Source organism: Bombina bombina, chromosome 5 (assembly GCF_027579735.1).
Source record: "Bombina bombina isolate aBomBom1 chromosome 5, aBomBom1.pri, whole genome shotgun sequence".
Taxonomy (NCBI): Eukaryota; Metazoa; Chordata; class Amphibia; order Anura; family Bombinatoridae; genus Bombina; species Bombina bombina.
Genome location: NC_069503.1, coordinates 921,502,918 through 921,526,448, shown reverse-complemented (window position 1 = coordinate 921,526,448; position 23,531 = coordinate 921,502,918). Strand labels below are relative to the sequence as shown.

At 41.6% G+C, this 23,531-nt stretch overlaps 1 protein-coding gene across 1 annotated transcript in view; it reads left to right on the top strand.

Annotated features, from left to right (window-relative positions):
- The window catches only part of MYBL1 (MYB proto-oncogene like 1), a 397,408-nt gene that overhangs the window by 285,660 nt on the left and 88,217 nt on the right, over positions 1-23,531 (top strand). Inside the window, exons 10-11 of the mRNA XM_053715092.1 lie at positions 22,253-22,606; positions 23,089-23,234. Coding sequence (XP_053571067.1) covers positions 22,253-22,606; positions 23,089-23,234 — 500 coding nt within the window. The remainder of the gene's footprint in view (positions 1-22,252; positions 22,607-23,088; positions 23,235-23,531) is intronic.

The window sequence follows — 23,531 nt, the reverse complement described above, 5'->3', positions numbered from 1 at the left end:
ACATATCTGACATAGAGGAAGCTTCTTGTTCATTATGTTTAAAAGCCATGGTGGAACCCCATCTTAGAATGTGTACCAGATGTACTGATTTCATGTTAAGCAATAAAGATAATTTTTTGTCTTTAAAAACATTATCACCAGAGGATTCTGTCAAGGGGGAAGTTATGCCGACTAACTCTCCCCACGTGACAGACTCTTCGACTCCCGCTTCAGGGACTCACGCTCAAATGGCGCCAAGTACATCAAGGGCGCTCATAGCGTTTATTTTACAAGACATGGCGAAAGTTATGAATAATACTCTGGCAGCGGTATTAGTCAGACTACCTGAAATTAAAGGAAAGCAAGATAGCTCTGGGGGTAGATACAGAGCATACAGATGCGTCAAGAACCATGTCTGATACTGCCTCACAATATGCAGAAGCTGAGGGGATCTTCAGTCTGTGGGTGATATTTTTGACTCAGGGAAGATGATTTAACCTGATTCCGATATTTCTACATTTAAAATTTATGCTTGAGATCCTCCACTTGTTGCTCAGGGAGGTTTTAGCAGCTCTGAATGACTGTGTTACAATCACAGTGCCAGAGAAATTGTGTAGACTGAATAAATACTATGCAATGCCGGTGTGTACTGATGTTTTTCCAATACCTAAAGAGGTTTACAGAAATTATTAATAAGGAATGGGATAGACCAGGTGTGCCGTTCTCTTCCCCTCCTATTTTTAGAAAAATGTTTCTAACAGATGCCACCACACGGGACTTATGGCAGACAGTCCCTAAGGTGGAGAGAAGAGTTTCTACTCTAGCTAAGCGTACCACTATCCCTGTCGAGGACAGTTGTGCTTTTTTAGATCCAATGGATAAAAAATTAGAGGGTTACCTTAGGAAAATGTTTATTCAACAAGGTTTTATCCTGCAGCCCTTGCATGCATTGCTCCTGTCACTGCTGCTGCGGCGTTCTGGTTGGAGTCTCTGGATGAGGCTTTACAGGTAGCGACTCCATTGGAGGAATATACTTGTCAAGCTTAGAGCACTTAAGCTAGCCAATTCCTTTGTTTCTGATGCCTTTGTTCATTTGACTAAACTAACGGCTAAGAATTCTGTTTTTACTATACTGGCGCGCAGAGCGCTATGGCTTATATCATGGTCAGCTGTCGTGACTTTAATAAATAAGCTACTTAACTTCCCTTCAAGGGGCAGACCCTATTAGGGCCTGGTTTGAAGGAGATCATTGCTAATATCACTGGAGGAAAAGGTCATGCCCTTCCTCAGGACAGGTCCAAATCAAGGGCCAAAAAAGTCTAATTTTCGTGCCTTTCGAAACTTCAAGGCAGGTGTGGCATCAACTTCCTCTAAGGCAAATCAAGAGGGTACTTTTGCTCAGTCCATGACGGTCTGGAGACAACCGGACCTGGAACAAAGATAAGCAGGCCAAGGAGCCTGCTGCTGCCTCTTAGACAGCATGAAGGAACGGTCCCCTATCCGGTAACGGATCCTGTAGGGGGCAGACTTTCATTTTTCGCCCAGGCATGGGCAAGAGATGCCCAGGATCCCTGGGCATTGGAAATTATATCCCAGAGATAACTTCTGGATTTCAAAGCTTCCCCTCCGAAAAAGGGGAGATTTTACCTTTCACAATTATCTGCACACCAGATAAAGAAAGAGGCATTCTTACATTGTGTACGAGACCCATCCAGTTCCAAGACAGGAACAGGGACAGAATTTTTCTCAAATCTGTTTGTGGTTCCCAAGGAGAGGGAACCTTCAGACCTATTTTGGATTTAAAGATCTTAAACAAATTCCTTAGAATTCCATCATTTAAGATGGAAACTATTCGTACCATCTTAACTATGATCCAGGAGAGTCAATAGAGGACTACAATGGATTTGAAGGATACTTATCCTCACATAACGATGCATAAGGATCACCATCGTTTTTCAGGTTTGTCTTTCTAGACAGGCATTACCAGTTTGTTGCTCTTTCCTTTGGGTTAACTACAGCCCCAAGAATCTTTATGGAGGTTCTGGGGTCGCTTTGGCGGACCTTAGGCCGCGGGGCATAGAAGTGGCCCCTTATTTAGGCGTCGAACATCCAAAATTGCCAAGTCTCATACGGATGTAGTACTGGCATTTCTGAGATCGCAGGGGTGGAAAGTGAACAAGGAAAGAGTTCTCTATCCCCAATCTCAAGGGTTTCCTTCCTAGGGACTCTGATAGATTCTGCAGAAATGAAAATTTACCTGACGGAGTCCAGGTTGTCAAAGTTTCTAACTTACTGCCGTGTTCTTCATTCCATCTGTGCCCTTCGGTGGCTCGGTACATGAATGTAATCAGCCTAATGGTAGCGGCAAGGGACATAGTACCGTTTGCACGCCTACATTTCAGACCGCTGCAACTATGCATGCTCAGTCAATGGAACGGGGATTACACAGATTTGTCCCCTTCTTAAATCTGGACCAAGAGGCCAGAGATTCTCTTCTCTGGTGGCTATCTCGGGTCCATCTGTCCAAGGGTATGACCTTCCGCAGGTCAGATGGGACAGTTGTTACAACAGATGCCAACCTTTTAGGTTGGGATACAGTCTGGGACTCCCTGAAGACTCAGGGATAGTGGACTCAGGAGGAGACCCTCCTTCTAATAAATATTCTGGAACTGGGAGCGATATTCCATGCTCTTCAGGCTTGGCCTCAGTTAGCAACTCTGAGGTACATCTGATTCAGTCGGACAATATCACGACTGTGGCTTACATCAACCATCAAGGGGGAACAGAAGTTCCCTAGCGATGTTAGAAGTCTTAAAATAATTCACTGGACAGAGACTCTCTCTTGTCTATCAACTCTCCATATCCCAGGTGTTGAGAACTGGGAGGTGGATTTTCTAAGTCGTCAGACTTTTCTCCCGGGGAAGTGGGAATTCCTTCCGGAGGTCTTTGCACAAGATCAAGCAGGAGAGTGCTTTGGTGTTTTTAACAGTGCCTGCGTGGCCACGCAGGACCTGGTATGCAGATCTGGTGGACATGTCATTCTTTCCATCATGGTCTCTACTTCTGAGACAGGACCCTCTACCTCAGGGTCCTTTCAACCAACTAAATTAAACTTCTCAGAGATGGACTGCCTGGAGACTGAACGCTTGATGTTATCAAAGCATGGCTTCTCCGAGTCAGTCATTGATTCCTTAATACAGGCATGAAAGCCTGTCACTAGGAAAATTTAACATAGATATAGCATAAATATCTTATTGATATGAATCCAAGGGTTACTCATGGAGTAAAGTCAGGATTCCCAGGATACTATCTTTTCTCCAAGATGATTTTGAGAAAAGGGTTGTCAGCTAGTTCCTTAAAAGGACAGATTCCTACTCTGACTATTCTTTTGCACAAGCGTCTGGCAGATACTCCAGACGTTCAGGCATTTTGTCAGGCTTTGGTTAGAACCAAGCCTGTGTCTAAACCTGTTGCTCCGCCATGGAGCTTAAACCTGATTATTAAGGTTCTTCAAGGAGTTCCGTTTGAACCTCTTCATTCTATAGATATCAAACTTTTTATCTTGGAAAGTTCCTTTTTGGTAGATATTTCCTCGGCTTGTAGAGTCTCTGAGTTATCTGCTTTACAATGTGATTCTCCTTATCTGGTCCTCCGTACGGATAAGGTAGTCCTGCGTATCAAAACTGGTTTTTTTTACCTAAGGTGGTATCCAACAAGAATATCACTCAAGAGAGTGTTGTTCCATTCTTGTATCCTAATCCTTCTTCAAAGATGGAACGTCTATTACACAATTTGGACGTGGTTCGTGCTTTAAAGTTTTACTTACAAGCTACTTCAGATTTTCATCAAACATTTACTTTGTTGTCTACTCTGGACAGAGGAGAGGTCAAAAGACTTCAGCAACCTCTCTTTCTTTTTGGTTAAAAGCATAATTCGTTTAGCTTATGAGACTGCTGGACAGCAGCCTCCTGAAGGGATTACAGCTCATTCTACTAGAGCTGTGGCTTTCATTTGGGCCTTTTTAAAATGAGGCTTCTGTTGAACAGATTTACAAGACGGCGTCTTGGTCTGCGCTTCATACTTTGCTTCTTCGGAGGCTATTTTTGGGAGAAAGGATTTTTTTTTTCAGGCAGTGGTACCTTCCGTTTAAGTACCTGCCTTGTCCCTCCCTTCATCCGTGTACTTTAGCTTTGGTATTGATATCCCATAAGTAATGGATGATCCGTGGACTGGATACACTTAACAAGAGAAAACATAATTTATGCTTACCTGATAAATTTATTTCTCTTGTAGTGTATCCAGTCCACGGCCCGCCCTGTCATTTTAAGGCAGGTAATTTTTTCATTTAAACTACAGTCACCACTGCACCCTATGGTTTTTCCTTTCTCTGCATGTTTTCGGTCGAATGACTGGATATGGCAGTTAGGGGAGGAGCTATATAGCAGCTCTGCTGTGGGTGAACTCTTGCAACTTCCTGTTGGGAAGGAGAATATCCCATAAGTAATGGATGATCCGTGGACTGGATACACTACAAGAGAAATAAATTTATCAGGTAAGCATAAATTATGTTTTTTTGGCGTTCATCTGTGGGTGCTGCCTACTTTCTTTTTGATCCGGTTAGGATGTGTTTTGTTTCTTTTATTTACAGAGCTCGAGACTGTTGTAGAGTTTTCCTTTTAGGAAAATTTTTTTCTTCTCTGGGATTTGATACTGGCCATTTTATGGTCGCGATAGATGTTACTTCCGGCGGAAGTTAAAAAAAATAAAAAATTTAGGAGACAATGTTTAAGCCTCAGAGCTTCTTTGTCTATCGTTTGTCTGTTTATTTAGTCTAGCCCTGCTAGGGGTTAGAACTTTCAGTTAACCCTTGAACAGTTCTGTCATAGTTTGGACATCAGGCTAGTCCTGGTTGGGTGCTAGTTCTCTCTGTTCTGTTGTGGTTTATATCAGACACGTTGTATCCTTGATATCAGGCTGGTCCTGTTTGGGTACTAGGTTTGTTTACTTCTTGTTTAGAGGTTATTTTCTGGTTTTCTACAAGCTATAGGAGGCCCTTTATCCTAGATGTCAGGCTGGTCCTAGTTTATTTCGTCTTGGTGGGGCGTCCGATGTTTGGTCATACTTAATCCTATGTGTCTTGTCCCTGCATAGCTAGCATTAGTTAGCTGGGATTACGAATCCTGCTATGACAGTATATTTGTAGTTCCTGAGGTCCTTTGGACAGGAGCTAAAGTTCTCCCTTCTGAGGAGAACTAACTGTGGCTCAACACATATGCAACAGAGCCACAGGTTCTAATCCCCACACAGCCCTTTAGGGGATCAGATGACTTCATGGAGATCTTCAGTACCTGGTGTAGAGGGTGATTAAATTCCCTTCTATTGGTACTCCTTTGTGGACTGAATTGTCCTATTTTGGTTCCGATCTCTTTAGGCAGTGCTTTCTCTCTGAGGATTGCTGTAATTTTTGCTTCCCCTTACCTTTTTGGGAAGTTCTTCCTGTCATCTGGTTGAGGAGTCCAGGTTCTTAAGAACCGTTTATTTTTTCTTGCAGTATCCTCTTTGGGGTCCCATATACTTGGGGATCTGTGGGATTGTTATGCAGTCTCTTTTGCCGCCGCCTGATAGGAGGTTTTAGAATGCTCGTTCATTTGTCAATTCCTTGAGCTGTGGGTTTTCCAGGGGTTGATCCTGATTGGATCTTTAGAGACTGTCATATTCTCTCAAACGGGAATTCATTTCTAAAATTTGAGTTCTGATTTTTTTTGGGGTCCTACCTTTGTTTTCGGACTTTGTGGGTGTTATCCTAGAAGCCCTTTGGGGCTGAGTGGACAGTCACTGGGATACAGCATGAGAGATCAGAGTTCAAGACCCCATAGGGGCATGGCAGAGATTGCATCAACTTGTGTGCAATTTCCTTTACAGAAGGGAGTAATTTTGTGGTTGTTCCGCAAGGTTTCTTGGCTTTTATCCGGCTCCTAGTTCTGGGTGTCCGGTTTTTAACCTAGTCCTTGTCTTTGACTTGGCATGTTAGTTAATCCGTTTTCCAGATTTTCATAGACTTTGGATCTGTCCGGCATGTAGTAGCAGGTTGGTTTCCCGGTCCTGGGGAAATCTCCTTGTTTCTACTGGAGCGGTTTCTTTACTCTCTTCCGGAGAAATGAAGGAAGTTTTCCTGGGAATTTCTCTACTGTAGTCTTCCTGGGTTTTCTTCGATTTCCTTCTATTTGGGAGGATCTGGTCTGCTGCACCTATCCAGTTGGCTCCTCTTGAGGTAGTTTTTCTCTCATCTGATTCTAGGAGTTCAGTGGGTCGAGGGTCTCTTTGCTGAGGGTTCCTTCCTTTCGAATGTCTGATAACGAATTTTCCGCCATGATTACCTAGGAAAAAAAGTAGGAAAGAGGCACCAATACCCAAAGAGACTAGCTTGGGTTTGGACATCGACCACGTATCATGAATACCAAGTGCTCTTTCCTTAGGTTGGGGGGCCTTACAGTTGGTTCGCCAGTTATTTTTCCATGGGCGGCCTTAAATTCTTTTTTATTCGTCGTTCTGGCACCTTTTTCACCATGATATTTCTCCTACTGTTCCTTGTTCCCTTGGCAGAATGACTTGGGGATGAGGAAAGTGGGGGAGGTATTGAAGCCTTTGGCTGGGGTGTCTTTGCCGCCTCCTGGTGGCCAGGGTCTGTATTTCCCAAAAGTAATGAATGCAGCTGTGGACTCTCCCCGTACAGAAGAAAATAAAATTATCTGGTAAGCATAATTTAAGTTTTAACGCAAATTCTCTGCTTACAGGGATGCCACTGTGCGAAATAAGGAAGTAGGGCTTAGACATGAACAGCATTACCACAAAGCTGAGACACTGCAATTGGCTTTGCTACCTCAGAGAAACTCAAGCTTGAGTAAAGTGGTCCTATGGGCCTCCATTGCTTCTGCAATGTCTCTTTTACCATCTGCTGCTCAGATATGAGGATTGTAATTCTGCGAAGTGTTTATTTGAGAGAATTTTGGGGATTCGTATTGTTACTCCTAGCTATGGTTCAAGGAAAAAATTATAATGAATATAAAGCATTCTCTACATAGGGCTCGTTTCCATTGAGCTGTTAAAAATGGAGCCGTGAGCTACCGAAGTTGTCGCAGCTAAAAGTAATGTACGGCTTTAGTAACAGGTTTCCATTCAAAAAGATTCATATTTAAGCAGCTCTCATCCTATTGGTTGATTTGAATATTTCAGCCAATAGGAATGCAAGGTACCCCTAATATAAAACGGGTACCTTGCATTCAAGCTTCAATGTGCGGCAGAGATCACATGAAGAGAAGGCTCTGCGCTTGATGTCGTTGTTGCCGCAGGTTCTGGTCAGCTCCGCGCCACCACACGCGCCACCGGGATGAAGATAGAAGATGCCCCCGCGATGGATGAAGATGTTGCCGCCTGGATGAAGACGGATGTCTGGACTTCAGCAACGGTGAGTACATTTTTTGGGTTTAGTGTTAGGTTTTTTTTTTTTTTGGTTTTTTTTTAGATTAGGCATTTTTTTAGTGGGCAGCAAAAGAGCTGATTGCCCTTTTAAGGACAATGCCCATTCAAATGCCCCTTTAGTGGCAATGGGTAGATTATATTTTTATAGTTAGGTCTTTTTTTATTTTGGGGGGTTGCGTGGGTGGGGGGTTTTACGGTTAGGGGTTAATTTGTATTTCTTTTCAGGTAAAAGAGCTGATCGCTTCAGGGCAATGCCCTACAAAAGGCCCTTTTGTAGTTTAGTCTTAGATTAGGGGGTGTTTTTATTTTGGGGTGGGTTTTTTGTTTTTTAGGGGTATTAGATTAGGTTTACATTTTATTATTTTGGATAATTTTGTTTATTTTTTTTATGTAATCTTAGATTTTTTTTATTTTTTGTGATTTTAATTTTTTTTATTTTTTGTAATCTTAGATTTTGTATTTAAATAAATCTTAGATTTAATTTTTTTATGTAATGTTGGGATTTTTAATTTAAATTTTATATTAGGATTTTTTCATTTTGGTAGTTTAATTTATTAGTTTAATAGTCTTTTCTCCAACATTGGTGTGTCCGGTCCACGGCGTCATCCTTACTTGTGGGATATTCTCTTCCCCAACAGGAAATGGCAAAGAGTCCCAGCAAAGCTGGTCACATGATCCCTCCTAGGCTCCGCCCACCCCAGTCATTCTCTTTGCCGTTGCACAGGCAACATCTCCACGGAGATGGTTAAGAGTTTTTTGGTGTTTAAATGTAGTTTTATTCTTCTATCAAGTGTTTGTTATTTTAAAATAGTGCTGGTATGTACTATTTACTCTGAAACAGAAAAGGATGAAGATTTCTGTTTGTAAGAGGAAGATGATTTTAGCAGACAGTAACTAAAATCGATTGCTGTTTCCACACAGGACTGTTGAGATGAAGTAACTTCAGTTGGGGGAAACAGTTAGCAGTCTTTTCTGCTTAAGGTATGACTAGCCATATTTCTAACAAGACCATGTAATGCTGGAAGGCTGTCATTTCCCCTCATGGGGACCGATAAGCCATTTTCTTAGTTAAACATAAAAGAATAAAGGGCTTCAAAAAGGGCTTAAAAACTGGTAGACATTTCTCCAACATTGGTGTGTCCGGTCCACGGCGTCATCCTTACTTGTGGGATATTCTCTTCCCCAACAGGAAATGGCAAAGAGTCCCAGCAAAGCTGGTCACATGATCCCTCCTAGGCTCCGCCCACCCCAGTCATTCTCTTTGCCGTTGCACAGGCAACATCTCCACGGAGATGGTTAAGAGTTTTTTGGTGTTTAAATGTAGTTTTTATTCTTCTATCAAGTGTTTGTTATTTTAAAATAGTGCTGGTATGTACTATTTACTCTGAAACAGAAAAAGGATGAAGATTTCTGTTTGTAAGAGGAAGATGATTTTAGCAGACAGTAACTAAAATCGATTGCTGTTTCCACACAGGACTGTTGAGATGAAGTAACTTCAGTTGGGGGAAACAGTTAGCAGACCTTTCTGCTTAAGGTATGACTAGCCATATTTCTAACAAGACCATGTAATGCTGGAAGGCTGTCATTTCCCCTCATGGGGACCGGTAAGCCATTTTCTTAGTTAAACATAAAAGAATAAAGGGCTTCAAAAAGGGCTTAAAAACTGGTAGACATTTTTCTGGGCTAAAACGATTGCTTTACTAGGCATATTATGCTGATTCTAACTAATAATTGTTATTATAATCTTGGGGAACGTTTAGAAAAACGGCAGGCACTGTGTTGGACACCTTTTTCAGATGGGGGCCTTTTCTAGTTATAGACAGAGCCTCATTTTCGCGCCATTAATGCACAGTTGTTTTTGGAGAGCAAGGCATGCAGATGCATGTGTGAGGAGCTAAGAATCACTGAAAAAGCTTATAGAAGGCGTCATTTGGTATCGTATTCCCCTCTGGGCTTGGTTGGGTCTCAGCAAAGCATAAAGCTGGGACTGTATAGGGGTTAAATGTAAAAACGGCTTATTTTAAGGGTTAAAGCTCTGAAATTTGGTGTGCAATACTTTTAATGCTTTAAGACACTGTGGTGAAATTTTGGTAATTTTTGAACAATTCCTTCATACTTTTTCACATATTCAGTAATAAAGTGTTTTCAGTTTGAAATTTAAAGAAATAGTAACGGTTTTATTTTAAAACTTTTTTGTGCTTGATTGACAAGTTTAAGCCTGTTTAACATGTCTGTACCATCAGATAAGCTATGTTCTATATGTATGAAAGCCAATGTGTCTCCCCATTTAAATTTATGTGATAAGTGTGCCATAGTGTCCAAACAAAGTAAGGACAGTAATGCAACAGATAATGATATTGCCCAAGATGATTCCTCAAATGAGGGGAGTAAACATGATACTACATCATCCCCTAATGTGTCTACACCAGTTTTGCCCACACAGGAGGCCCCTAGTACATCTAGTGCGCCAATACTTATTACCATGCAACAATTAACGGCTGTAATGGATAACTCCATAGCAAATCTTTTATCCAAAATGCCTACTTATCAGAGAAAGCGCGATTGCTCTGTTTTAAACACTGAAGAGCAGGAGGGTGCTGATGATATTTGTTCTGACATACCCTCACACCAATCTCAAGGGGCCATGAGGGAGGTTTTGTCTGATGGAGAAATCTCAGATTCAGGAAAAATTTCTCATCAAGCTGAAACTGATGTTGTGACATTTAAATTTAAATTAGAACATCTCCGCGCACTGCTTAAGGAGGTGTTATCTACTCTGGATGATTGTGACAATTTGGTCATTCCAGAGAAATTATGTAAGATGGACAAGTTCCTAGAGGTTCCGGTGCCCCCCGACGCTTTTCCTATACCCACGCGGGTGGCGGACATAGTAAATAAAGAGTGGGAAAGGCCCGGCATACCTTTTGTTCCCCCCCCCCCTATATTTAAGAAATTATTTCCTATAGTCGACCCCAGAAAGGACTTATGGCAGACAGTCCCCAAGGTCGAGGGGGCGGTTTCTACTCTAAACAAACGCACTACTATTCCTATTGAAGACAGTTGTGCTTTTAAAGATCCTATGGATAAAAAATTAGAGGGTTTGCTTAAAAAGATTTTTGTACAGCAAGGGTTCCTTCTACAACCAATTTCATGCATTGTTCCTGTCACTACGGCAGCGTGCTTCTGGTTCGAGGAACTAGAAAAGTCGCTCAGTAGAGAATCTTCGTATGAGGAGGTTATGGACAGAGTTCAAGCACTTAAATTGGCTAACTCTTTTGTTTTAGATGCCGCTTTGCAATTAGCTAGATTAGCGGCGAAAAATTCAGGGTTTGCTATAGTGGCGCGCAGAGCGCTTTGGCTAAAGTCTTGGTCAGCGGATGTGTCATCCAAGACAAAATTGCTTAACATTCCTTTCAAAGGTAAAACATTATTTGGACCAGATTTGAAAGAGATTATTTCAGACATCACTGGAGGAAAGGGCCACGCCCTCCCACAGGATAGGTCTTTTAAGGCTAAAAATAAGCCTAATTTTCGTCCCTTTCGCAGAAACGGACCAGCCTCTAATTCTGCATCCTCTAAGCAAGAGGGTAATACTTCACAACCCAAACCAGCCTGGAAACCAATGCAAGGCTGGAACAAGGGTAAGCAGGCCAAGAAGCCTACCACTGCTACCAAAACAGCATGAAGGGATAGCCCCCGATCCGGAACCGGATCTAGTAGGGGGCAGACTCTCTCTCTTTTCTCAGGCTTGGGCAAGAGATGTTCAGGATCCTTGGGCGCTAGAAATAGTTTCTCAAGGTTATCTTCTGGAATTCAAGGAACTACCCCCAAGGGGAAGGTTCCACAGGTCTCAATTATCCTCAAACCAAATAAAGAGACAGGCATTCTTACATTGCGTAGAAGACCTGTTAAAGATGGGAGTGATACATCCAGTTCCAATAAAAGAACAAGGAATGGGATTTTACTCAAATCTGTTCGTAGTTCCCAAAAAAGAGGGAACATTCAGACCAATTTTGGATCTGAAGATCCTAAACAAATTTCTCAGGGTTCCATCGTTCAAAATGGAAACCATTCGAACGATCCTTCCCACCATCCAGGAAAGTCAATTTATGACCACCGTGGATTTAAAGGATGCGTACCTACATATTCCTATCCACAAGGAACATCATCAGTTCCTAAGGTTCGCTTTTCTGGACAAGCATTACCAGTTTGTGGCACTTCCATTCGGATTAGCCACTGCTCCGAGAATTTTCACAAAGGTACTAGGGTCCCTTCTAGCGGTTCTAAGACCAAGGGGCATTGCAGTAGTACCTTACTTGGACGACATCCTAATTCAAGCGTCGTCCCTGTCAAAAGCAAAGGCTCATACGGACATCGTCCTAGCCTTTCTCAGATCTCACGGATGGAAGGTGAACAAAGAAAAAAGTTCTCTGTCCCCGTCAACAAGAGTTCCCTTCTTGGGAACAATAATAGATTCCTTAGAAATGAGGATTTTTCTGACAGAGGTCAGAAAATCAAAACTTCTAAGCTCTTGTCAAGTACTTCACTCTGTTCCTCGTCCTTCCATAGCGCAGTGCATGGAGGTAATAGGTTTGATGGTTGCAACAATGGACATAGTTCCTTTTGCACAAATTCATCTAAGACCATTACAACTGTGCATGCTCAAACAGTGGAATGGGGATTATACAGACTTGTCTCCGATGATTCAAGTAGATCAAAAGACCAGAGATTCACTCCGTTGGTGGCTGACCCTGGACAATCTGTCACAGGGAATGAGCTTCCGCAGACCAGAGTGGGTCATTGTCACGACCGACGCCAGTCTAGTGGGCTGGGGCGCGGTCTGGGAATCCCTGAAATCTCAGGGTTTATGGTCTCGGGAAGAGTCTCTTCTCCCGATAAACATTCTGGAACTGAGAGCGATATTCAATGCTCTCAAAGCTTGGCCTCAACTAGCAAAGGCCAAATTCATAAGGTTTCAATCAGACAACATGACGACTGTTGCATATATCAATCATCAGGGGGGAACAAGGAGTTCCCTGGCGATGAAAGAAGTGACCAAGATAATTCAATGGGCGGAGGATCACTCCTGCCACTTGTCTGCGATCCACATCCCAGGAGTGGAAAATTGGGAAGCGGATTTTCTGAGTCGTCAGACATTCCATCCGGGGGAGTGGGAACTCCATCCGGAAATCTTTGCCCAAATAACTCAATTATGGGGCATTCCAGACATGAGAACTTCAAGGTTCCTTGCTACGGGTCCAGATCCAGGGATCCCAAGGCGACTCTAGTAGATGCACTAGTAGCACCTTGGACCTTCAACCTAGCTTATGTATTCCCACCGTTTCCTCTCATTCCCAGGCTGGTAGCCAGGATCAATCAGGAGAGGGCCTCGGTGATCTTGATAGCTCCTGCGTGGCCACGCAGGACTTGGTATGCAGACCTGGTGAATATGTCATCGGCTCCACCATGGAAGCTACCTTTGAGACAGGACCTTCTTGTTCAGGGTCCATTCGAACATCCGAATCTGGTTTCCCTCCAACTGACGGCTTGGAGATTGAACGCTTGATTTTATCAAAGCGTGGGTTTTCAGATTCTGTAATAGATACTCTGATTCAGGCTAGAAAGCCTGTAACTAGAAAAATTTACCATAAAATATGGAAAAAATATATCTGTTGGTGTGAATCCAAAGGATTGCCATGGAACAAGATAAAAATTCCTAAGATTCTATCCTTTCTACAAGAAGGTTTGGAGAAAGGATTATCTGCAAGTTCTCTAAAGGGACAGATTTCTGCTTTATCTTTTATCTTTATCGTTTACTACACAAACGACTGGCAGCTATGCCAGATGTTCAAGCATTTGTTCAGGCTCTGGTTAGGATCAAGCCTGTTTACAGACCTTTGACTCCTCCCTGGAGTTTAAATCTAGTTCTTTCAGTTCTTCAAGGGGTTCCGTTTGAACCCTTACATTCCGTAGATATTAAGTTACTATCTTGGAAAGTTTTGTTTTTGGTTGCAATTTCTTCTGCTAGAAGAGTTTCAGAGTTATCTGCTCTGCAGTGTTCTCCTCCTTATCTGGTGTTCCATGCAGATAAGGTGGTTTTGCGTACTAAGCCTGGTTTTCTTCCTAAAGTTGTTTCTAAAGTTGTTTCTAACAAAAATATTAACCAGGAGATAGTTGTACCTTCTTTGTGTCCGAATCCAGTTTCAAAGAAGGAGCGTTTGTTACACAATTTGGACGTTGTCCGTGCTCTAAAATTCTATTTAGAGGCTACTAAAGATTTCAGACAAACATCATCCTTGTTTGTTGTTTATTCTGGTAAAAGGAGAGGTCAAAAAGCGACTTCTACCTCTCTTTCCTTTTGGCTTAAAAGCATTATCCGTTTGGCTTATGAGACTGCCGGACGGCAGCCTCCTGAAAGAATCACAGCTCACTCCACTAGGGCTGTGGCTTCCACATGGGCCTTCAAGAACGAGGCTTCTGTTGACCAGATATGTAAGGCAGCGACTTGGTCTTCACTGCACACTTTTGCCAAATTTCACAAATTTGATACTTTTGCTTCTTCGGAGGCTATTTTTGGGAGAAAGGTTTTGCAAGCTGTGGTGCCTTCCGTTTAGGTGACCTGATTTGCTCCCTCCCTTCATCCGTGTCCTAAAGCTTTGGTATTGGTTCCCACAAGTAAGGATGACGCCGTGGACCGGACACACCAATGTTGGAGAAAACAGAATTTATGCTTACCTGATAAATTACTTTCTCCAACGGTGTGTCCGGTCCACGGCCCGCCCTGGTTTTTTTAATCAGGTCTGATGAATTATTTTCTCTAACTACAGTCACCACGGTATCATATGATTTCTCCTATATATATTTCCTCCTGTCCGTCGGTCGAATGACTGGGGTGGGCGGAGCCTAGGAGGGATCATGTGACCAGCTTTGCTGGGACTCTTTGCCATTTCCTGTTGGGGAAGAGAATATCCCACAAGTAAGGATGACGCCGTGGACCGGACACACCGTTGGAGAAAGTAATTTATCAGGTAAGCATAAATTCTGTTTTTTTAATTTTATGTAATGGGGGTTAACTCGGGGTGTTAGGTTAGGGGGCTTAGTGATTAAATTAATACTTTGCGTTGTGGGGGGATGGCTGTTTATTAGTTAATAGGTTAAAAAGGTACTTTGCGTTGTGGGGGGGATGGTGAATTAGAGGTTAATAGTTTAAATAGGTAGATTGTGTTGGGGTGGCGGATTAGGGGTTAATAGTTTAAATAGGTAGATTACATAGAGGGGATGGCTGTTTAGGGGTTAATAGTTTAAATAGGTTGTGTTGTGGGGAGATGGCGGATTAGGGGTTAATAGTTTAAATAGGTAGATTGTGTTGGAGGGGTGGCGGATTAGGGGTTAATAGTTTAAATAGGTAGATTGCGTTGTGGGGGATGGCGGTTTAGAGGTTAATACATTTTATTTTAAGTTGCGATGTGGGGAATTTGCGGTTTAGAGGTTGATAACTTTTATTGTAAGCTGCGATGTGGGGATTGGCGGTTTAGTGGTTAATACATTTATTATAAATTGCGATGTGGGGGGATGGCGGATAGAGGGGTTTTGACGTGTTGGGTTTATTTTTGGGAGGCGGGTTAGATTTCCTATTCCTATTTTACACCTAGTTGAGCTGGGTGTAATTTTTCTCAATGTATCTGCAGCCTCCGACAGTGTATTAACAGTTTGCGCGGTCATTGGCAACCTGGTATTATTTATAGATTAGCGGCTTCTGCTACTTTGTATGAGACGCGAAAATGTTTTCGGGAGCCGGAGTCGGTTGCCGAAATTGAGGTATAAAGGACCGTTGGAAGCAGTCGGTGAACAATATTGCTTACGACAGCATATTTACCAGTTTGCAAATGCACTCAAACCTAATAACGGCTGAATGAAAACGAGCCCATAGTAGGGGAAGGTTGTAAAGCCTCCATCTAGTGAGGCTTGCAGCATAAGGTGTTTTCAGTTTTCTGCAGAATGTCAGAATATCAGGGTCCTCTAAGCGTAGCATGCACTCTGATTAAGCTATTAATATTAATGTGTCAGAATATTTTACATGATATTATTAAAAATTCCAGGATCTAAAACTGCTGTTCTTTATTAGGGTAGTCCTCATAGGAAGTAGACTTCTAAATTCAAGCACTACAATGCTAATGTTGCCAAATATACATACACCACTCTTTTTGTTTAGCTCCTCTACTTCCAAAGGGGTTCAGATCTGGGGTCCCCTTATTTTCTGGTTTATTGATTTTAAGAGGTTAAAGGTCTGAATTAAATTGATTTTGTTTAAAGTTCTAGATCAAAGCTGTAAAGGTTAACATCTCTAGGCTGAACTATATAAACCACCTCTGTATCTTCTTTGCTCAATAGGGACAGGTCAGTGCAGCACTATGTAAGCTATCAAAGCATATGATTATTTTTGCAACTAATGCCTGGTTTGATCAAAGGATTTGTTTTGTCCAGTTATGTACTGTGAATGATGTCTACACTAAGGATGCCTCTGGCTAAGTTAGACACAGCTTTATTTTCAAATGCAGCCATTGTAAATCAGGTTTTTTTTTTAATGGATTTGTGCTTGAAAGCCTGGATAATAGTAGATATCCTCTAAGCATATTGTTTTGGACACTCCATTTGAGGGAATATCCTTTTTGGCCTTGAGCTGGAATACATGATTGAGGATATTTCTAGTAGAAAAAAAAATTTTTACTTCTCAAAGTAGGAAGCATACATCTATGGGGCATCTGCTCAGAGCAAGATATCCTCCTTTCACAGGGTCTTCTCAAAGCCTAAAATTAATGCTCGCAAAAGAGATGTTCAACAATGCATTTTTTTCTCGGGGTTCTCAGATTTTAGCAGAACACCTAAATTCTGAATTATCTTTTGATCCTTTAAAAACGTATACTCTTTCGGGTAATTACATATTTTCTCTGGGACAAGGCTGGGTATTTACTCCAGTGTTTTGATTACTAGAAACTAAAAAAGAAAAAAAAAACTGTTTATCCAGTTCTGGACTTGCAACGGCAGAAGGCATTTGGGAGGGATCCTAGTTACAAAATGGAATCTTTGCATTTGTTTATGCTTGCTCCAGAAACATATTAGTTCATTACTAAAATATCAAGCGATAAATATTTCTATTCATGTGGATTGTTCAATTTTCTTTTTATACTTATCTTCAGTCAGGCACTCCATATCTGCACAATATACTCTGTATTGGTAGAGGAATCAGATCATGTTTCTTTGATTGTCTTCAAAGTTTTGTTGGCAGATCAGTCTAGCACGAAATTCTGTGGTCATATGGAACATAGTTATGTTTCTGGGTATCACTTGACATATCAATTTTCTTTCATCATGACAACTTGAAAAACATCAGTAGCATTAGTCAATATAAACCCAGCACTTGAAGAATGGTAGAAACCTTAAACATACTATTTAACAGAAAGACCCCTTATATGCCTACCCACTTTGCTTTCACTCCAATGTTTTGAAGATTCTGTTAGGAGAAGACTGCTTTTTTTCCATTTCTTTTAGTATTTAATACATTTCTTTTGAGTTGGCTAACATAGCTCTGACCCCTTTTTGTTAAAATGAACCAGTGCCTCCTTCTGCAGAGATTTCCGTTGCAAAGATTTCCAACATACTTTCCTATATATGATTGGCTCTGAGAGCAAAATGTATCTCCTCCTCCACACTGCACTTTTTTTTTTTTTTAAATCTTTCTGAGTAGGATGTACAGTACTCTCCCATACCCTTTTCACTTGGATAAGGATTTCCCTTGGATAAGGATTTCCCTTTAATGCAGAGTGCACATTACTCTGCACACTATACTCACAATTTGAGGAGCTAGAGTACTTCCAAATGTTCTTTCTATAGAGCCAGGGCTTGGGATAACAATTACATTCTTTATCTATACAGGGTGCATCTCACGCCATCTTCTCTGTCAGAATGTACAGTGTACATTAATCTCTTTCAGTAGAGAACACTAGCAACTGCAATGCTCCAACCACCCCCTTACCTTTGTTAATGCCCTCTGTCTGTAGCGTTCCAACATGCAGCCATCCAAAAGATTATCCTAGGTTACCATGAACCATACAGCACAATCATGCATGAGAAGAATTTTTAAGAGATTATTTACTAAAACTTCAGTAACATATTATTTTTTCAAGATAATTATTTACTGTCTATAATTTGTGGGTAAATAACACATCTATACATCTCATACACTTTCATACTTGCAGCATATTCCTTTGTTTTGGGTGAGGTGTATGACTAATACATTATATGATTATGCAGTGTTGCATTTCAGTTATAAAATTTCAAATGGTAAACTTTAGAGATTTGATATACCTATCAACAGCAGCAAACATCAATAGAAGAAATGTGTGTACATTTAACAGTTATTGAACCTGAGAGAGCTATGTCCTTGTTGGCTGCCATCTTTGGAACCAATGTCAGTGGACAAAACTAACAAAAGTTTCATAAGGCATAATTATTGGCACTTACATAGTTTATGTAATATGTATTAGGGCATGCTTTTATAGTGTGTAGGTTTTCATTTACTGTCCATTTCACCAATCCACAATATTTTGCTTCAGTTGAGTTCCAATTTGTATTTATACAGTAAACTTTCCGTAGTCTGGATCTTTAATTATGATATAATCAAAAGTACTTTTCTCTTGTAAGGTGTATCCAGTCCACGGATCATCCATTACTTGTGAGATATTCTCATTCCCAACAGGAAGTTGCAAGAGGACACCCACAGCAGAGCTGTAATATAGCTCCTCCCCTAACTGTCATAGCCAGTCATTCTCTTGCAACTCTCAACAAGCTAGGATGTTGTAGGAGAGAGTGGTTAAATATAGTTAGTTTATTTTCTTCAATCAAGGTTTTATCCTACAGCCCATTGCATGCATTGCCCCTGTCACTGCTGCTGCGGCGTACTGGTTTGAGTTTCTGGAAGAGGCTTTACAGGTAGAGACTCCATTGGATGACATACTTGGCAAACTTAGAGCACTTAAGCTAGCCAATTATTTTATTTCTGATGCCATTGTTCATTTGAATAAACTAACGGCTAAGAATTCTGGTTTTGCTATACAGGCGCGCAGAGCGCTATGGCTTAAATCATGGTCAGCTGAAGTGACTTTAAAATCTAAGCTACTTAACATTCCCTTCAAGGGGCAGACCCTATTCAGGCCTGGTTTGAAGGAGATTATTGCTGATATCACGGGAGGAAAAGGTTGTGCCCTTCCTCAGGACAGGTCCAAATCTAGGGCCAAACAGTCTAATTTTCATGCCTTTCGAAACTTCAAGGCAGGTGCGGCATCAACTTCCTCTAATAATAAACAAGAGGGAACTTTTGCTCAATCCAAGACGGTCTGGAGACCAAACCAGACCTGGAAAAAAGGTAAGCAGGTCAAAAAGCCTGCTGCTGCCTCTAAGACAGCATGAAGGAACGACCCCCTACCCGGTAACGGATCTAGTAGGGGGCAGACTTTCACTCTTCGCCCAGGCGTGGGCAAGAGATGTTCAGGATCCCTGGGCGTTGGAAATTATATCCCAGGGATATCTTCTGGACTTCAAAGCTTCCCCCCCAAAAGGGAGATTTCACCTTTCACAATTATCTGCAAACCAGATAAAGAGTGAGGCATTCTTACACTGTGTATGAGACCTCCTAGTTATGGGAGTGATCCATCCAGTTCCAAAGGAGGAACAGGAACAGGGTTTTTACTCAAATCTGTTTGTGGTTCCCAAAAAAGAGGGAACCTTCAGACCGATTTTGGATCTAAAGATCTTAAACAAATTCCTCAAAGTTCCGTCGTTCAAGATGGAAACTATTCGTACCATCCTACCACTGATCCAGGAGGGTCAATATATGACTACAGTGGATCTAAAGGATGCTTATCTTCACATTCCGATACACAAAGATCATCATCGGTTTCTCATTTGCCTTTCAAGACAGGCATTACCAGTTGTAGCTCTTCCCTTTGGATTAGCTACAGCCCCAAGAATCTTTACGAAGGTTCTAGGGTTGCTTTTGGCGGTCCTAAGGCCGCGGGGCATAGCAGTAGCCCCTTATTTAGATGACATCCTGATACAGGCGTCAAATTTCCAAATTGCCAAGTCTCATACGGACGTAGTACTGGCATTTATGAGGTCGCATGGGTGGAAAGTGAACGAGGAAAAGTGTTCTCTATCCCCACTCACAAGAGTTTCCTTTCTAGGGACTCTGATAGATTCTGTAGAAATGAAAATTTACCTTGACGGAGTCCAGGTTATCAAAGCTTCTAAATTCCTGTTGGGTTCTTCATTCCATTCCGCGCCCTTTGGTGGCTCAGTGTATGGAAGTAATCGGCTTAATGGTAGCGGCAATGGACATAGTGCCGTTTGCACGCTTATATCTCAGACCGCTGCAACTATGCAGGCTCAGTCAGTGGAGCGGGGATTACACAGATTTGGCCCCTCAACTGAATCTGGACCAAGAGACCAGGGATCCTCTTCCCTGGTGGCTATCTCGGGTCCATCTGTCCAAAGGTATGACCTTCGCAGGCCAGATTGGACTATTGTAACAACAAATGCCAGCCTTCTAGGTTGGGGTGCAGTCTGGAACTCCCTGAAGGCTCAGGGATCGTGGACTCAGGAGGAGTCTCTCCTTCCAATAAATAAATATTCTGGAACTAAGAGCGATATTCAAGGCTCTTCAGGTTTGGCCTCAGTTAGCAACTCTGAGGTACATCAGATTTCAGTCGGTCAACATCACGACTGTAGCTTACATCAACCATCGAGGGGGAACAAGAAGTTCCCTAGAGATGTTAGAAGTTTCAAAAATAATTCACTGGGCAGAGATTCACTCTTGCCACCTATCAGCTATCCATATCCCAGGTGTAGAGCACTGGGAGGCGGATTTTCTAAGTCGTCAGACTTTTCATCCGGGAGAGTGGGAACTCCATCCGGAGGTATTTGCACAACTGATTCTCCGTTGGGGCAAACCAGAACTGGATCTCATGGCGTCTCGCCAGAACGCCAAGCTTCCGTGTTACGGATCCAGGTCCAGGGATCCCAAGGCGACACAGATAGATACTCTAGCAGCGCCCTGGTCTTTCAACCTGGCTTATGTGTTTCCACCGTTTCCTCTGCTCCCTCGACTGATTGCCAAGATCAAGCAGGAGAGAGCATTGGTGATTCTGATAGCACCTGCGTGGCCACGCAGGACCTGGTATGCAGATCTAGTGGACATGTCATCCTTTTCACCATGGTCTCTGCCTCTGAGACAGGACCTTCTACTTCAGGGTCCTTTCAACCATCCAAATCCAATTTCTCTGAGGCTGACTGCCTGGAGATTGAATGCTTGATTTTATCAACGCGTGGCTTCTCCGAGTCAGTTATTGATACCTTAATATAGGCACGAAAGCCTGTCACCAGGAAAATTTACCATAAGGTATGGCGTAGATATCTTTATTGGTGTGAATCCAAGGGTTACTCATGGAGTAAGGTCAGGATTCCTAGGATTTTATCTTTTCTCCAAGAAGGTTTGGAAAAAGGATTGTCAGCTAGTTTCTTAAAGGGACAGATTTTTGCTCTGTCTATTCTTTTGCACTAGCGTCTGGCAGATGTTCCAGACGTTCAGGCATTTTGTCAGGCTTTAGTTTGAATCAAGCCTGTGTTTAAACCTGTTGCTCTACCATGGAGCTTAAACTTGGTTCTTAAGGTTCTTCAAGGAGTTCCGTTTGAACCTCTTCATTCCATAGATATCAAACTTTTATCTTGGAAAGTTTTTTTTTTTTTTTTTTTTTTTTTTTTTTTTTTTTGGTAGCTATTTCCTCAGCTCGTAGAGTCTCTGAGCTATCTGCCTTACAATGTGATTCTCCTTATCTGATTTTTCATACGGATAAGGTAGTCCTTCGTACCAAACCTGGGTTCTTACCTAAGGTGGTATCTAACAAGAATATCAATCAAGATTGTGGTTCCATCCTTGTGTTACACAATCTGGATGTGGTCTGTGCTTTAAAGTTTTACTTACAAGCTACTAAAGATTTTCGTCAAACATCTGCTTTGTTTGTTGTCTACTCTGGACAGAGGAGAGGTCAAAAGGCTTTGGCAACCTCTTTTTCTTTTTGGCTAAGAAGCTTAATCCGCTTAGCCTATGAGACTGCTGGACAGCAGCCTCCTGAAAGGATTACAGCTCATTCCACTAGAGCTGAGGCTTCTGTTGAACAGATTTGCACGGCGGCGACTTGGTGTTCGCTTCATACTTTTTCAAAATTTTACAAATTTGATACTTTTGCTTCTTCGGAGGCTATATTTGGGAGAAAGGTTTTACAGGCAGTGGTTCCTTCCATTTAAGTTCCTGCCTTGTCCCTCCCTTCATCCGTGTACTTTAGCTTTGGTATTGGTATCCCACAAGTAATGGATGATCCGTGGACTGGATACACCTTACAAGAGAAAACACAATTTATGCTTACCTGATAAATTTATTTCTCTTGTGGTGTATCCAGTCCACGGCCCGCCCTGTCATTTTAAGGCAGGTAATTTTTAAATTTAAACTAGAGTAACCACTACACCCTATGGTTCCTCCTTTCTCGGCTTGTTTTCGGTCGAATGACTGGCTATGACAGTTAGGGGAGGAGCTATATTACAGCTCTGCTGTGGGTGTCCTCTTGCAACTTACTGTTGGGAATGAGAATATCCCACAAGTAATGGATGATCCGTGGACTGGATACACCACAAGAGAAATACATTTATCAGGTAAGCATAAATTGTGTTTTTGTCTTTCCAACAGGACCCTGTATCATGGAGCAGCGTAGCCAGCTTTGATGTGTCTATTATTGCTTCTCCCACAAAACTTACACCAATAAAACTCATACAGACTGAACACCAAAATTCAGTGAACACTTCTTTAAATTGTGGCTTGGGGCCAACTGAAGGGATCAGTTCTGCTGATACAATTGGTAAACTGGTGCCCTGCGCATCTCCAGCCATGTCCAAGTTCAGCACGCCGCCTGCTATTCTAAGGAAAAAGAAGATGCATGTTGGTCAATCATCTACTCCTAACATGAATGAAGGGTTTGGGGGCTCCAACAATGTTGTACGAAAGTGCACGCCAGTAAAAACACTACCATTTTCCCCTTCACAGGTATTATTTTTCTATATGAACACAATATCTACTTGATGAAAGGACATATATTTAAATGTCTATTATTCTAAAATACACTTCATTTACACATTAACCATTTGACTACTAAATAGGTCAGCAGCATATATTGTACAGCTAAAAATATTTGATATCCCAAATTTGGATATATATATACTGATTTAGTATTACTTCAGCCCTGCTGAATTAAGGAAATTCTCTAAACCTTTTCTTGTTTAAATGTATTGTTAGCGCAATGAAATAAAAATTACCACTTACTGCAATACTTTTTATTCTGGCTTGTTTTGGTTTACATAAAACTGCGAAGCCGGTAGGAAATCTGTTTAAAATGAACCACATGTTCATCAAAAGGCATGTAAATATGACTAAACAATAGTTACTTATGTTGATTAATAATCATTCCTAGAATTATTATAATTATCAATACCCTTTACTGTGATTTTTTTCTTTTCTTCTTTAAACAGTTTTTTAACATACATTCTGGAAATGCCCAGGAGCAATTTAGTCTTGAAACTCCCTCTTTCACTTCAACTCCAAAATGTGCAAAGAACGGTCCAAATTCCTTAAGGAAGCAATTGACTCCAACAGAAGAAGAAAAGGAAAATATTGGGTAAGTTGAGAAAACAAGATGTATTTTCTAACGATTAATAGGCCAAAGACTTGTAAAAGCTGTTTTTAGCGATTGTAATGTAATTCTAAGCTTTTACTTCTGATGTTCACAAACAATTATATACAATGAAATTGTAATAGTTTTGTTCACGGAATTGATCCACCCTTGTTTTGAGAGACAGCAGCAATATAACAGCAGATTCTCTGTTTCAGTATTATGTAGTTGACAGGTATAACAAATGGAGTAGTGGCAGATGGCTAGTTTCGTTGAGAAAATGACTAATTGATTTATCAGCCT